Raw genomic sequence first — 15,457 nt, forward strand, 5'->3', positions numbered from 1 at the left:
GATTTGGAAGATCAGGAGGGAAGTGGTTTATAAGGTTCACAAGTAGGAGCATTTCCTTTAATTATTGGTTTGACATTAGAACATACAGCTTTTGCTGGTTTTCCATTAAATTTGAGATCAATATTACTCAACTCCACACCATCGAACGGTACACCACTACTGCATATAAGCACCACTCCCTCTTCTGCTTTTGTAGTTCCATGAATGTTCTTGAATGAAACCTTGCTTATCTTTATTTTTGATGGAATCTACACCATGCAAGAAAATATAAGTCATTTAAACTATACCTACATAATAACCATCTTCAAAATTTATAGTGATGATTACCTTTTTGTTGCACGTGTTCCATGGACAATACTCTTGGTCAATGATGATAGGGTTCCTAACCCTAACCATGGTAACATCTTCAAAATTCATATCGGTAATAGTAATTTTTCTTGGTCAAGCTGGCCAAGTTTTAATCCTTAAACCATTATCAGTATCTGATATAGTACAATTCTTAACTATAAGACCTTCTACGTTATCTTCATTTGTAAACCTTCCAAGGCTTCCAACACTAATACGATGACCAGGTCCACATTTCACATTTTGTACTAGTACTTTTATACTACCATCACCCAATTACACACAATCATCTCCAGTAGCAATGTCGATATTAAGAATTTTAGCATCAGTTGATTTTCCCAAATGAACTCCATCGTTGTTTGTATTGTCAGCAGGAGCACTAATTTATACAGCATCCAATGTGATATTTTCGCAGCCGTAAATCATAAAATTGAAATTTTTGCTGTCCTTAGATGTAATTCCATTGAGAATGGAGTTGTTAACAAAATAAAAACCCAAATTTTGTTGAAATTCAACCAATAAAATCAATTATAAAATGTTTATTAAACAAGTGTTATAATGATTTGATTTGACGATTAATATTTACTTGGGAAACTTTTTGGTTAACATTATGATTTTTGCTCCATGCAGGTAAAGATTGTTTCCAAGTAGCTGCGCCTTGACCATCAAAAACTCCATTTCCTGATATGGTTAAATGGTCCATAGTTCCAAACCTGATCCATTGATCAATCCCTTTTTGCATACTATTTATATCTGAACGTGCTTGAATTATGCCATCAACTTGAACTTCAATTGGAGCCTTACATGGACCTTCAGCAACTATTCCATTTTTCCTATATTTACCAGATGGAATCACAATCTTAACCACAGATGTTGATGCACATGCTTCAGTCCAAACTTTTTTGAAAGAATTAAGAAAGAAAAAAAACACAATCAATTAGAAAACAATTATTTTCTCATGATCAATTCAATAATAATTAATACCTCAGTAATACCTGAATTTGGTTTACCACCATAATCATTTATGTTAAGGTCCCCTTGAACTACACCAAAGTAAGCTAGAAATATTAATGAAACAATAATGCCAATACTGAACTTCTTCATGTCTTGTTTGATTATTGTTACTATCTCGTTAATGAATGTTTGATTTCAAGATAACGTAAGATCGAACACTATTTATAGTTGAATGGAAACTAACTATTGTCTAAATATGTATCTTTCCTTTTTTTAAATTCTTTGGTTGTTTTAAATTTCTATTAATAACAATTGTTTTTCATCACTTATGAATAACAAATAATAATAAACTAGATTGAAACCCGTGCGCTGCACAGAACTTAGATGAATTATTTAAGTAGAATGATTTTGATACAATTTTATTTTTTGAGTATAAATTTTTTGTTATCAAGATAATAGGATGAAGAGAATAAAAAAAATTGTGAATAATAAATATGTTAGAATCTTGTAAATATAAGATAAAATATTAAAATTAAAATTTAAAATGTAAAATAAGTGCATAAAAATTTGTTATTTTTTATAGTCTTTAAGAATATATATTCATCATTTTGTGGATTGAAGATAATTTAATGTTTATAACTCAAACATCATTAAAATAATCATCACTATTAATATTAAAACTTCAAATGAAACTCTCGATATTCTAATATATTTGAATAGGTGTAGAAAAAATTAAGTATGAGTTTTAAACCAAGTACAATGATATTGTTTTTGTGTGTATTTGACTATCTCATTTACTTTTAACATATATACATATTATTTACATCATTTAAATTTTTTATAATGTTAAATAAATATAATTTATTAATATGTTGTAGAAAGTTTATGAGTAAAAGATTATATATTTTAGCTGAAAAAATAATTGTCTAATTTGTTATTTTGAATTTTAATTTGTAACATGTAATTATAGATATAATTAAAAATTATATTTGAGAAAGAATTTGAATCATTTATATATCTAATTGGAAGATATAATTAAACATTAATATATTGTATGGTCATTTTATTTTAAGCCTTGTCATAATATTTTTTGTACGATAGTTATAAAACGGTTAAATATAAATTATTATTATTTCATTAAAAAAATTATTTACAATTCTAGTGGAATATATAAATGTAGTTTTTTAATATATAGTAGAAAATCTATATGTTAAGGATGATATATAGTAGCTAATAAAATTATTGTCTAATTTTCTATTTTCAATTGAATTTTGTAATATGTAATTGTTGATATAATTAAAAATTATAGTTTAGAAAAAAAAATTGAAGCATTAGTACGTCAGTTTGAAATTTATAAATAAACTTACAAATATCATATGACCATTTTATTTTAAGCATTGTCATAAGATTTATTGTATTAGAGTTTTAAGACGGTTACACATTATAGTGAAATGAATATTAAAAGTTTTAGATGGTTATATTTTGAAGAGTGTCACATCAAATTTTAATTGATGTGGCAGATTAGATGATGATTTGTCAATAAAATAACTCACGGCAAAGATTTTGTGGCATGAACTATTTGAAAAATGAAAAATTAATATATTTTTTATCTGAAAAGCTTCAATATTACTCAGTAGATGTCCTCAATTGTATGCTTGACTCGGAAGTGGGTTAGTGCCCATACTCCATGTTTTATTTTTTCTGTGGTTTACTAGGACTATGACCATGTAAAATGCCTAGGAATTTAATAGTGTGTTGTGTAACACCTGAGGCCGAAGAGGGCATGGAAGTGGTTGTAATATCCGAGGCTTAAGAGGCTGGGGAGTGGTCGTCCTAACTTACACTGGAATGGGATGATATTAAGGTTTTGTATGTATGAGACTATATGGTTGAAGGAATGCTTCTAACGGTTGATTGCTACTACATATACCAATAAGATGCATCTTCTCTTAGGTATAATAACAAATAAGAACTCCATAGTTATGTGTGTTTAACTTGGAGTAGTATTTAGAAGGGTGATCTTCTTAGAAATTTTCCTCGAAAGTGTATGAGTGAATACCAAGCATGCTGAAAAGACCCGTGTTGGTTTGTGGAGTCAGTCGGTAATCCCTAAAGTAGTAAGGGGTATTACATGTAGGGTGGGTAGTTGTTGTCCTTTGCTTTGTGTTTTATGCAACTAGTCAATTCTTTCTTCTTTCAGCTTTCTCTCTCTGAAGTTCTGATGTGTTCTTCGATTCAAGATTGTTCAGACAGTTAATCTATGTTGACTTTTGTTTTTTTTCCTTCTAGCTGATTTGTTATTTTCCTTTTTGTGTTATTTGTCATCTTAAGTTTTAGTCAAGATTTTTTGTACTATTAAAAAAAGTTGATTGCATAAGAATACTAAGCCTTGGCTGACATCCTTGGTTGAAATGAAATTTGACAATAAAGAATATGAACTCCTTCAATAATAAATAATAATCTAATTTTAATAGAAGAAGGGTGACATATATATGACAATAGTTCTAATACATATGTAGATTTATTTCTTTCCAAAGGACTAAACAACTAATGATCAAAGTCATCTACATTATAGGGATTATTTGTCTAGTACTCTTGAAATTAAAAACTACAACATATTGATCAACCGGATTTAAAGGACCCGAATGATTTGGAGGTGGTCCATAAGCTTCACAAAAAAGAGCATTTCCTTTAATTATAGGGTTGACATTAGAACATACAACGTTTGTTGGTTTTCCATTAAATTTGAGAACCACTCCCTCGCACAGTACACCACTACTGCATTTAAGAATCACTCCCTCTTTTGCTTTTGTAGTTCCATGAATGTTATTGAATGAAACCTTGCTTTTCTTTATTTTCTATGGATTTTACACCATACAAAAAATGAACAAAATACTTATCTTTTTTGAAATAATTTTTAACAAACATGTGGTAAGATTATGAAATAAAGATGATTACCTGTTTGTCGTAGTGATGCCATGGTGTCGCATCACGCGAAAAACCGGCGGGAAAAGAAGAAACAACAGAGCCGCCACCGTGCGTTATTTATCCCAAAAAGAGGGAAAGGAAACGCTCGAAGTAAACCTAGGAAAAGACATGGTCTCGCGACTAAAGAGGATGGGTTCGGGAGTCGGTTATGCGAAGGGAAGGTGTTAGGCACCCTACGCATCCGTAGTACTCTACGGGATCCACGCACAATAGAAAGGAAATTGGTTGCTAAACACTGCTCAAACACACACACACTGGCTGAAAGAGACAAAAGAGACTGACTGAAACTGACTCGGCAGGATATCGTATCCTGGGCCTACTTAGTCTATCAGGCATAGACATCAGAGTCGAAGTAGTTCGGACTGGGGAAAACGACACATGCTCGCTAGGATATCGCATCCTATGCATACGTATCTTCTCGGACGAGAGAAGAATCAGAGCATTCGTAGCTCGGCTGACACGCACACAAGCAAACAAAACACACAGGCAAACGTGGAGCCTGAATGCCAATCGCTGGACTTACATCAGCATCCGAACCAGAAAACGCACACAGGAAACCAACTGCCAATCGCTGGCCTTATGTCGGACTCCAACCAGAACACACACAAGGGTGGTTAAGACACAAAGGGTTGAAAAAGAAAAAAAAGGCGCCCGGAGAGATCAGCTCAATCTCCTGCCTACATACTTCATCTGGTATGAAGATCAGGGCGATGTAGTTCCCCTACGCAGGGACAAGGATCTAGCCTAACCAGATAACAGAGGGAGACACAACTCTAGTGAGACTACGACTCGAGCCTAGATGTTGTCATGCAAAGTCAACCCTAAGTTAAGGTTTCTAGCTAAATGGCACAAGGGCCAACCTATCCTAAACAAGACTTGCACAGGAAGCAAGGGTCTCGATTGCAACAAGGGCAAGAGAAAGGGGAGGTCTCAATCGCAACGAGGGCGAGAGAAGAGAAAGATCTCAATCACACAGGGGTGAGAGAAAAGAGTTAGTGTTAGTGGTTAGTCAAACTCGGCAAGACATCGCGTCTCGTGCCTACGTATCTCATCTGAACATGAGAATCAGAGTTGCCGTAGTTCGGCAGAACAGTTCTAAGCATGGCTCACACAGGAAGCAAGCCACACAAACTTGACTCGCACAGGAAGCAGGTCAAGCACACCCTACCTTGCACAAGGGCAAGTCTAAGCTACACCTAAAGAGGCAAAGCAGACAGGCAATCACAATCACAAGAAGCACACTCTATATGCATACAAGAGGCTCAAGCAAAAGGTTAGGCACTAGGGCCAACTGGAATAGGGTAAGTGTGCTCTTAACCTTGCCATTGAGAGGCTAAGGTGAAGCAGATGAAAAGATGAAGTGAGGATGAGACCTCACAGCTCTTATCCCTGGCCAGGGAGAGCTAATAGACAAATGAGCATGGGTCCAGAAAGTGGGAACCCTTCTATACTCGAAGACTCTGACACTGTACACTTTGTACAAGATCTTGGGTTTGTATCCCAATGCATCAACACACAGCAGTGTGAGCAGAGGGATGACACAACAAGAGTAGTGGGGGATAGATTGCTTATCCCTACCTTCCACCAATTGCCTTACTTGAAGGACTTTTCCTGCTTGGGACAATTTTAAACACACACAGGCATTGCCTCTTAAGGAGGACTTCAGACAGTTTGCCCGGTCAAATAACAGACCGGGTCTCCAGACTACATGAAGAAGAAGTAATTATACCTCAAAGCAAATGCTAAATAGCAAAGCAAGCAAGTTCAGAGAACTTAAGCAACTAAAGTACCTGAAAAAGTCAAAACAATCAGCAAACAGTTCAAAAGTTTAAATCAAAAGGAATTGGTAAACAGTCAACACAGATGGTCAACTGTGCAAAGCAAGACTCAAACACATGAGTCAAACCTACAAAACAAAGGTTAGCATATGATAAACAATCAAGTTCAAACAAGTTTGAATGATCTTTGAGGCATTGGTGCTTAACCTGAAACAGGAACTCAATTGTAAGCTCAAAAGACCACTAGGACTAGCCTAGGGTCAAGGATGAAAGAAAAAGTCAAAACAGCAAAGAAAAATCAAACAAAGTCAAGGTCAAACATTTAAGAAGCTATCTCAATTGGATTCACAATCAAATCATGCATCATTATCATTTCATGAACATTTGAAGTCAAAGTAAGGCAGATGAAAGCTCAAAGAAGTCAACAGAATGACTTGCATCAAAAGTCAACCCAAACAATCTCAAAAATCATCAAATAAATCACATTCAATCCTAACATCTAGCATGGCAAGCATATCAAATTTCATGGCATTTGGATGAGAGGAAGGCAGTCAATGAAAATCATGAAGTCAACATAATTTCAAGTAAGCACAATGAAAGTCAACAAACATGGGTCAACTTCAAAAAATCATATCAAATTGAAAACAGATGAGAAATGAATGAGATTAACACCAATGCAAAGCTCAAGATGTCTAGTTATCACATATGAAATTTCATGGTCATACAATATGGTATGAGAATTTCCCAAATGATATGGCAATGTGTATCACAAAAAGTCAACATTTGACTAGGCAGGGAAGAAAATTCTCAAATAAATGGAAAACAGCACAATCAATTCCAAGAAAATTCACACATGAATTAGACATGTAAGGGAGGGATCATGCTAAATTTGGGGTCATTTTGAGGCCAGGAAGTGTGTGAACAAAAATCAAGAAAATGCATATCATTCATGTAGCACCAAATGCAACACCTCCCTTCAAAAATTTGTAACTCACAAACCACATATGAGAAATGCATAAACTCCACATGGAAACAAAGGTACATGAGTCTAGTTTTACCACAAAAAATTTCAGGACCAAAGGATGCATCATCATTATTTCACAAAAGAAATGGCAAGAGGTATCCATTTTTGTCACATTTCACAAACCCTAGAGCCAAATAATATCCAGCCAAGCAAAAAATTAATAAAATTCATGATAAAATAGAGGACATGCTTGTGAACATGATGGAAAAAGTTTCATAATTTTTGGAGTTGAAATGAATTAAATATGAATTATGGAAGATTGATGAACATTTGGATGAAACAATGAACAAAAGCAAGGCATGACAAGTCAACATAAGTTGACCGCGTGGCAAAATGGTAATTGATGGCCAACTTAAATGAAACGACCGTGCATAGGCAAAGGCAGCGAAATATTCCTATTGGCTATCCCTCAATGGAACAGTAGCACGCTGGGAAAACAACAACAACAGCCAATCGTGGCTCATGATTCTGGGCAAAGTTTGAACTTCAAGCAGCCTAGGGTTTGGAAACAGCATGCATCTCGTTTTCATGCAACATCATCAATCAACATCCCAATAGTATGGTAACAGCATGGCATTAATGTTCATGTAACAAAAGCAATAGCAAACAAACAGTAAATCCAAACATGATTCATGAAGAAAATCTGGGCAGACATGTAGGATTCAAACAGGGTATTCATCATCAACAATCCATCATGAACGAAATTTCCAGAAAGTAAAATCGAGCATGGCAATAGCATCTACCAACAATGAGCATCACATATCCAGCACTCAAAAACATTAAAACAAACTCACACAAGAGAAATCGAAGGAAACAAGTTTGAACATGAAAATGTAATTTCAGATTTCTCACACATCTCTTAATCATTTGACACGATTCAAGGCCCACCATACTCAGCAAGGCAAGCACTATACATGGCATAGCATCATTTCAAAAAATGCAAGATTCGAAATACTTACCAAATCTGCAGAACTGAGCTGATTTGTGATTGCTTGAACTCCAATGGTTGAAACAGGGGTCCTTTATGCTTCCAAATGATGATTGGTGAAGCAATCTTGGCTTGAAACCAAATAAATTAACTCTGCATAACTTCTGCCATTGATGATACCTTGACCAAACAGCCACGAAAATGATGGTTACAGATGGGGTTTGAAGGTTGAAACCAACTCACAATGGTGTTTGGATGGTGATGCAACAAGCTAGTTCGTGGTCTTTTAGAGTTTTGTGCAGAAATTGCCAATATGCCAAAAAATGCAAGAGAGGAGAGAATGAATGTTTTTGATCTGCAAAGGCTGCTGACTAGGGTTAGAAAGTGCAGAAAATGACTTTATATTGGTCTGTTTATCCTTGCTAATCCAAAGCCTAAGCTTGCTTAATTCAAAATGGATCATTTGCACTTTTTGCTAATTTTGGTCAAGTGGAAGTGGAGGTGTGGTTGTACACGAAAATGGGCCTTGAAATAGGCTGCAAAGGATCCTTTCATTGGCTGTTTTAAGTTGGTTCAAAGAATGGTAAGTTTGTTCACATTAAAAAGACCAAAAATGCATCATTTGCTAACTTTCAAAATGTGCACATGGAAGTGGTATAATGGTAGTATGAGCACAACTTTGGGCTTGAAACATGTTGCAAACATCATTTAAAATGAATCCCAATTGGCCAATTGTGTCAAAAGTGTTTAAATCAAAAAGTCAAACTTGAGTCAAACTTGAATTTTAAATGCAAAAGGTCAAAAAATGCCATTTTGATTGGTAAGGTTTTGGTTCATGATGTTTACATTTTTGGAAAGAGGAGGAAAAATGTGGTTTGTAGGAAAAAACCCCACCAAATTTGGCCTTATGGTTCATGAGATATGGCTCTTTGAAGTTCACAAATTTCTGAAATTGAATTGATCATATCTTGACAACCATGCATGGGATTTGAGAGTTCTTGGACTTTTTGAAAATGGGAGAACAAGACCTTCAACTTTCATGTTGGGCAAAAATTCATTTGAAGCTTGTATCATGATGCAAGTTGAGGATCAAGAAGTTTCTATTTTTGGCAGTTGAAATTACAGGTCCAGTTTCTATTTTAGGAAATTTTCTGATTTGCTTCAAATTCTTCCATGATGTTGATTTCCATGACACATGAGGCCTATTAGGACATGAATAAACTCTTCCAAATCAATTCCATCCATCAAATCCACAAAATCAACCACAGTTGACCAACTTTGACTTTTCTAGGGTTTTGGACTGTCTGTGCACTTCTGATGAATTCCAAACCCTAATCCCTTGAGACCTTGACTTCAAATGATGCCCAAAGTTGTATGGGCTCTTGATTATTGATCATGGTGCCCAAATTCCACAAGAATGGCCACCATCCACTGCTTTGACTGACTGTTGACTGTCTAGGGTTTCTGATTGTCTGTGTATGAACTGATGACCTCTGAACATCCAACCCTTGACTTAAACACTTCAAATGGACCTCCAAGACATGTGAACTTGATGGACAAACCCTAGGGCCTTGATTCCTTGAGAAACACCCTTGCTTGATTGATGGACTGATCTCCTGGTCAGTTTGACCTAATTTCTGACTTGCTTGCTCTTGAGGCAACTGGGGACAATGCAATGCTATGCAATGTATCATGATATTCTATGACCTAATATGAAATGGTATGTACAATGATAGGTGCAAATTTGAGGTGCTACACATGGACAATACTCTTAGTCAACGGTGATAGAGTTTGTGACACAAACCATGGTTATATCTTCAAAATGCATACAATATAACTATAATTAGTATAAACTTTTCCATAATAAATAATAATTTAATTTTATTAAAAGAAGGGTGACATATACATTGTTATACCCCGATTTTGGTCCTGAATTTTTTATGTTTTTACTTTTGTTTAGCATGTTTGGCCTAACCTTACTTTGGTCTTATATGAGGATTGGTCTTGGTCCAAAGTCATGGTGTGGTTCATGTGATTGTTAATACTCATATGGTCTTGGTCATCCAAACAACCAAGCTTCTTGTGTTTCAAGCCACTTGCTAGTCATGTTATTGGTTCATGGATACTATTACAAAACCCTAACCTTATGGTCTCATTTCATGGCCTTGTTCATGTACATTATCAGTCAAGTTATTTTTCAAAAGTCAAACATTCAAGTCATAAGACAAAACAATTTGGAAGCCAACTTCAAACCATTTGTTAATCCATTTCAATCTATTTCATGTCATTGTAAACCATTACATTTGATTCTACACAAGAAAATACAAGTCTTGACAATTTTTGACCAATTATTGACTTTGGTCAATAGTTGACTTTTTGGTCAACATTGACCAAAGTCACCCAAAATCCAAAAACTCTAAATTTTCACCACAATCATCAATCGTTTGTCCATTTACAAGAAAAATGCAAATAAAATTGAACTTTAACCATTTGTTGACTTTGGTCAACAGTTGACTTTTTGGTCAACTTTGACCAAAGTCAACCCTATGCCATTGGTCATCCCTAATCACTAAATGACTAGTCCTAACTCTCATGACATTATCCATGTCCCTGTTATCTTTGGTTTAACCACTTGTGCTTGGCTTCTTCACTTTAATGTCAACATGGTCACACCTTGAACCTTTGGAATCTTGCTTTGCCAATTAACTTCCATCATGCTGCATTTGCCCTGCTATACCAACCTGCTGCAACGCCTAACCTGCACAGACCAAAGTCATGACCAACATAAAATCCAAGCCATAAAGTAAAGGCATTCATCTACCACAATATCATATAGCACTGATGGAACAAGATTGTTTTCGTGTGGCTCAAATAAAGAAGGGGAGTCATTTCTAGTTGAATGGAATGAAAGTGAAGGAGCTGTGAAGCGTACATACCATGGTCTTGGGTAAAGATCTGTAGGTGTTGTGCAATTTGATACCACTAAGAATAGGTTCTTAGCTGCTGGTAACACATCAAATTTGGGAATAGCTAATACACCACAAGATTACAATGCATACACATCATATGCAAATTCTTCTAATCCATATGGCTATGGCAGCAGTACGGGATACTCAGGCTACTATAACAGCTATCAGCAGCAGCAACCTAAACATGCTTATTCACAGTTTGTAGAAAATTTTTGAAAACAATTCCTTCTGCTGGAATGGTACCACAATTGCGGTACAGAGTCCAAGCTCACATAACCTGCAACAAACAACAAAGTTAGCAGCAGGCACAATGTTCACAAGCTGACTTCAATTTGAAACCAATAGCATGGAAGTTCATTAATATTCCAATTAAATTAACCTTCAGTTCCAATCTTGACAGTATGTTAGCAGTAGCTTATCATCCCTTTTCTGCAAATCAAACCGGCAATGCATTGGATGCTACTGAATGCCTTGCTCGTGAAACCGAACTTCCAACCATCCAACGAATTTCACCAAAGTTACAACCTGTGACCTGCACAAGGAAAAAACACAAACTGCTTTTCACCTTCCCATTTTTTCAGAATTTCCCAACAAATTGAGTTTTAAACCTTCGCCAACGATTCTATCCTATTGCTTTCAGGTAAGAAGTATTACACTTCCCGAATGCAGACAAAACGAGAACACTGGGACGGCGCGCAATGTATCCATCGCAAACAAACCCGCTGAATGCAGTAATTCACCCGAGCTTCCGCCGAGAGGTCTACCTCCTCTAGTGAGTGCATTGAAAGCCTCAGCTGAACAAAATACTGCTTCTTTTCACTTTCCTGGACATAACAGAGGCCATGCCGCACCTGCTTCGATGACTCAACTCATTGGAATAAGACCATATGTTCATGATTTGCCCGAGCTTCCAGAACTTGATAACCTCTTTTGTCCTCAAGGCCCCATATTAGAAGCACAAAAAGAAGCAGCCAAACTGTTTGGATCATCACACACATGGTTTCTCGTCGGAGGTACTACTTGTGGGATCCATGCAACAATTATGGCAACCTGTTCACCTGGAGATTATCTCATTCTTCCCCGGAACTGTCATGTATCAGCTATATCTGCGATGGTGTTATCTGGTGCAGTGCCTAAGTACATTGTTCCTGACTGTAAAAACGATTGGGATCTCCCTGGTGGCGTCACTCCGTTACAGGTATTGAAAGCTATCAACGAACTAGAACTGGAAGAAAAAAACTAGGAGCAGTTTTCATCACTTCACCTACTTATCATGGTGTTTGCAGTAACTTGGCTGAGATTTCTGAGATTTGTCATTCTGGGAAAATTCCTTTGATAGTTGATGAAGCTCACGGCGCACATCTAGGGTTTCATCCTAAACTGCCTAGGTCAGCCCTGCAGCAAGGTGCTGATCTAACCGTACAGTCTACCCACAAGGTTCTTTGCTCTCTTACTCAATCATCTATGCTACACATGTCAGGTAACATCGTAGATAAAGATAGAATATCTAGATGTCTCCAAACTCTCCAAAACCAACACCATACCATCAGGCATAGCAGGTAATAGACCTGCATAGTCCTACAAAGAAGCTTCGAGAAAAAACAGTTACCTTCTTGCTCCAGTCATGTTTGTGAAAATTCCCCTGTTAAACTTTGCATATCTGATGCTAGCACTAGAGTCTTTATTCTTCCAACTGTGCCTAATTTTATCAGCGAAAGTCCTAGATCCTTTGTCAGGCCGAAAGTCGAAGGATGAAGAGAGTGTTAGTACAGTTGAAGTTCCACCAAACGTGGGTCCTACCATTAAGGCTTCTGCTGCCTCACAGATGGAGTCTGCAATGGCGGCATTATCCGTTGAACATAGCAAACATGGTTCTTTTTACTGCCAAAGTTTACGCATCAATCAGAAGTGGTTCCCTAGCCATCATTGCATCCACTCTAGACTCTCTGCTGGATCTCCTTTCAGGATTCATCTTATGGTTCACTGCATTTTCCATGCAAACACCGAATCCATATCAGTACCCTATTGGAAAGAATCGGATGCAACCATTGGGAATTCTTGTTTTTGCCTCTGTCATGGCAACACTAGGACTGCAAATAATTTTGGAGTCCGTCCGCACATTAATATACACTGATAATAACTTCTACTTGACCAGGGATCAGGAGTGCTGGGTTATGGGTATTATGCTCTCAGTGACTTTGGTGAAATTCATGCTGATGATTTATTGCCGCTCTTTCACTAATGAGATTGTTAAGGCTTATGCTCAAGATCACTTTTTTGATGTGATCACTAATTTGATCGGTCTCATTGCTGCACTTTTGGCCAATTATTTTGATGATTGGATGGATCCGGTCGGTGCTATCATTCTGGCTTTATACACAATTCGCACATGGTCAATGACAGTGTTGGAAAACGTGAGTTCCTTGGTTGGAAGATCAGCTGCACCAGAGTATCTTTAGAAACTTACATACCTTTGCTGGAACCACCACAAGGCTGTAAGGCACATCGACACTGTCTGGGCTTACACATTTGGGTCTCACTACTTTGTGGAGGTTGATATCGTCTTACCAGCAGGCATGCCTTCGCAAGAGGCTCACGATATTGGTGAATCGTTGCAAGAGAAGCTCGAACTCTTGCCTGAGATCGAGCGTGCTTTTGTTCATCTTGATTACGAATACAGTCACAAACCTGAGCATGCTCAAGCTCATTCTTAGCAGCAATACGGAAAAGCAATGCCAACAACTTGTGTACTTCATTTGCGCTTTTCGCCTTCTGTCTCGGATGTAAATGTGAACCATTTTAGGTAGATTTGAATCTGTACTAACTAATGAGAAGTTGATGAGAGCTGTAAAATTGGATTTGGGATATGTTGTGATGCCTATCAATGTTGTATAGCAAGGTTGAAGACCTACTTCGAAACAAGAACATGAGCAAAGGTTACTGCAGCAACATTGTAGAACCAACACAAGGCCAAATGCAGCATCCACAACCTCCCTGTTACAAGAAATTCACTGCAATAAAAAAATGTACGATTAGTCCAAGCAGTAAAAATTCAAGAAATATCCCAAATTGGCATGAAGTCAAAACAGAGCAAGAAAGTACGTAGGTTCAGATTACCATTTTCGAACCTAGCATCAAAGAGGTCAATCCAATTTCTGAGCATCCAAAGTGCTTTGCAGAGTTACTCTTCTTCTGGAACACAAAAAACACCAATTGAAACCCTAGCTGCAGAAATATAAAAGGAGAAGAGAATCAGGAATTGAAAAAAAACTTGGAGGCAAATTCTGCAAAACAGAGGGAGCCGAAAAACCCTAGAGAAAAAAAGAAGACTGCTCACACAAAGAAAACCCTACCGTTGAACCACCCCTTCCATTTTCGTTTTGAACCAGCTATCGTGAAACTCCGCCACCGTTATCACCATCTTCCAGTTGAATCCCCACGCCATACTCCTTGTGCCGGATTAACGCTTGAAGGTCGAAGCTACACGACTCAGTGAACAAGCCAACTCACGACAACGCGGTTTTTTTAAGCAGCTCACCAACGTTTGTGACTCCTTCCGTCGACTTAGTAGGTAACGAGTGGCTTCCTATTTTCTGTTTGTTTCATGTCTGTTGTTATTGCTTCCAGTTTGTTAACTTGTTTTTTCTTTTAACCAATACAACGCATGTTTTAAATTTATGTATTAATGAACACAAGTTAATATCAACAAACAAAGTTGGTTGGGTTGGTAAGGGTGTCGTTTGGCAAGCCTTAGGGTACGAGTTCGATACCCTTGTACCACATTTCTTACTTTTCTTTTTTTATTTTTATTTTTCTTTATTTTTATTTTTATTTTTTACTCCTTTTTATTTTATTTTATTATTCTCATTTTCAAAACACTTGTTGATTTTAATGTTTTTCCTTGATTTATCATTTAAACATCAATTTTTTAATTTATGGATTTGACATTTTTCTTGTTATTTATCCATGATTATTTTTATCGATATAGTGATAGTATTTCGCCGCGTTTTGACTAATCACATATGACATTTCCATTTGCTGTCAATATGTGAAAACCGGCTTTGAGCATATCATTTAGGTTTTGTGTGTCCCTCAATTTCCATCCGTGCAAATCCCGATTTTACCTTTTTTTTCGATTTAATTTTTAAGTGTGTTGTAAATATAACTTGTTGTGTTATTTTCTTCACATGGCTTACTCTTGGGCCTTCTTACAATGAGATAGTTCTCTTGCACTTACACTCATACATTGCATTATTTGTTGTTTGAGCCCGATTTAATTATTTCAGTATTTCAAATCCCCATTTGACAAAATGTACCCCACTCCCCCGATGTGTAATAATTTTACTGCTTTTCATTTCTTTATTTGCTTGACTGTTTAGTTAGCTACTAACCAAAGAGTAAAATCCACCATTTCTGAAAAAATACAAAAATATGACTCGATCCAACGTCGAGTATTTTCTCAATAAACAAA

At 36.6% G+C, this 15,457-nt stretch overlaps 1 protein-coding gene and 2 pseudogenes across 1 annotated transcript; 2 read left to right on the forward strand and 1 right to left on the reverse strand.

Annotated features, from left to right (window-relative positions):
* Positions 1 to 1,459, reverse strand: LOC127101041 (polygalacturonase-like; annotated as a pseudogene).
* Positions 1,460 to 11,110: 9,651 nt separating this feature from the next.
* Positions 11,111 to 12,549, forward strand: LOC127090943 (uncharacterized; annotated as a pseudogene).
* A 296-nt stretch (positions 12,550 to 12,845) lies between these two features.
* LOC127101123 (metal tolerance protein 11) lies at positions 12,846 to 13,856 on the forward strand. Its single transcript, XM_051038489.1, has one exon. It carries the CDS (start codon positions 12,855 to 12,857, stop codon positions 13,443 to 13,445), a length of 591 nt encoding a protein of 196 aa, XP_050894446.1. The 5' UTR covers positions 12,846 to 12,854; the 3' UTR covers positions 13,446 to 13,856.
* Positions 13,857 to 15,457: the final 1,601 nt, after the last annotated feature.

Source organism: Lathyrus oleraceus, chromosome 1, assembly GCF_024323335.1.
Source record: "Lathyrus oleraceus cultivar Zhongwan6 chromosome 1, CAAS_Psat_ZW6_1.0, whole genome shotgun sequence".
NCBI lineage: Eukaryota > Viridiplantae > Streptophyta > Magnoliopsida > Fabales > Fabaceae > Lathyrus > Lathyrus oleraceus.

What these genes read in the sequence shown, in the direction of transcription:
- LOC127101123 (XM_051038489.1), top strand. Translation starts at nt 12,855, where the DNA reads ATGGTTCTTTTTACTGCCAAAGTTTACGCATCAATCAGAAGTGGTTCC.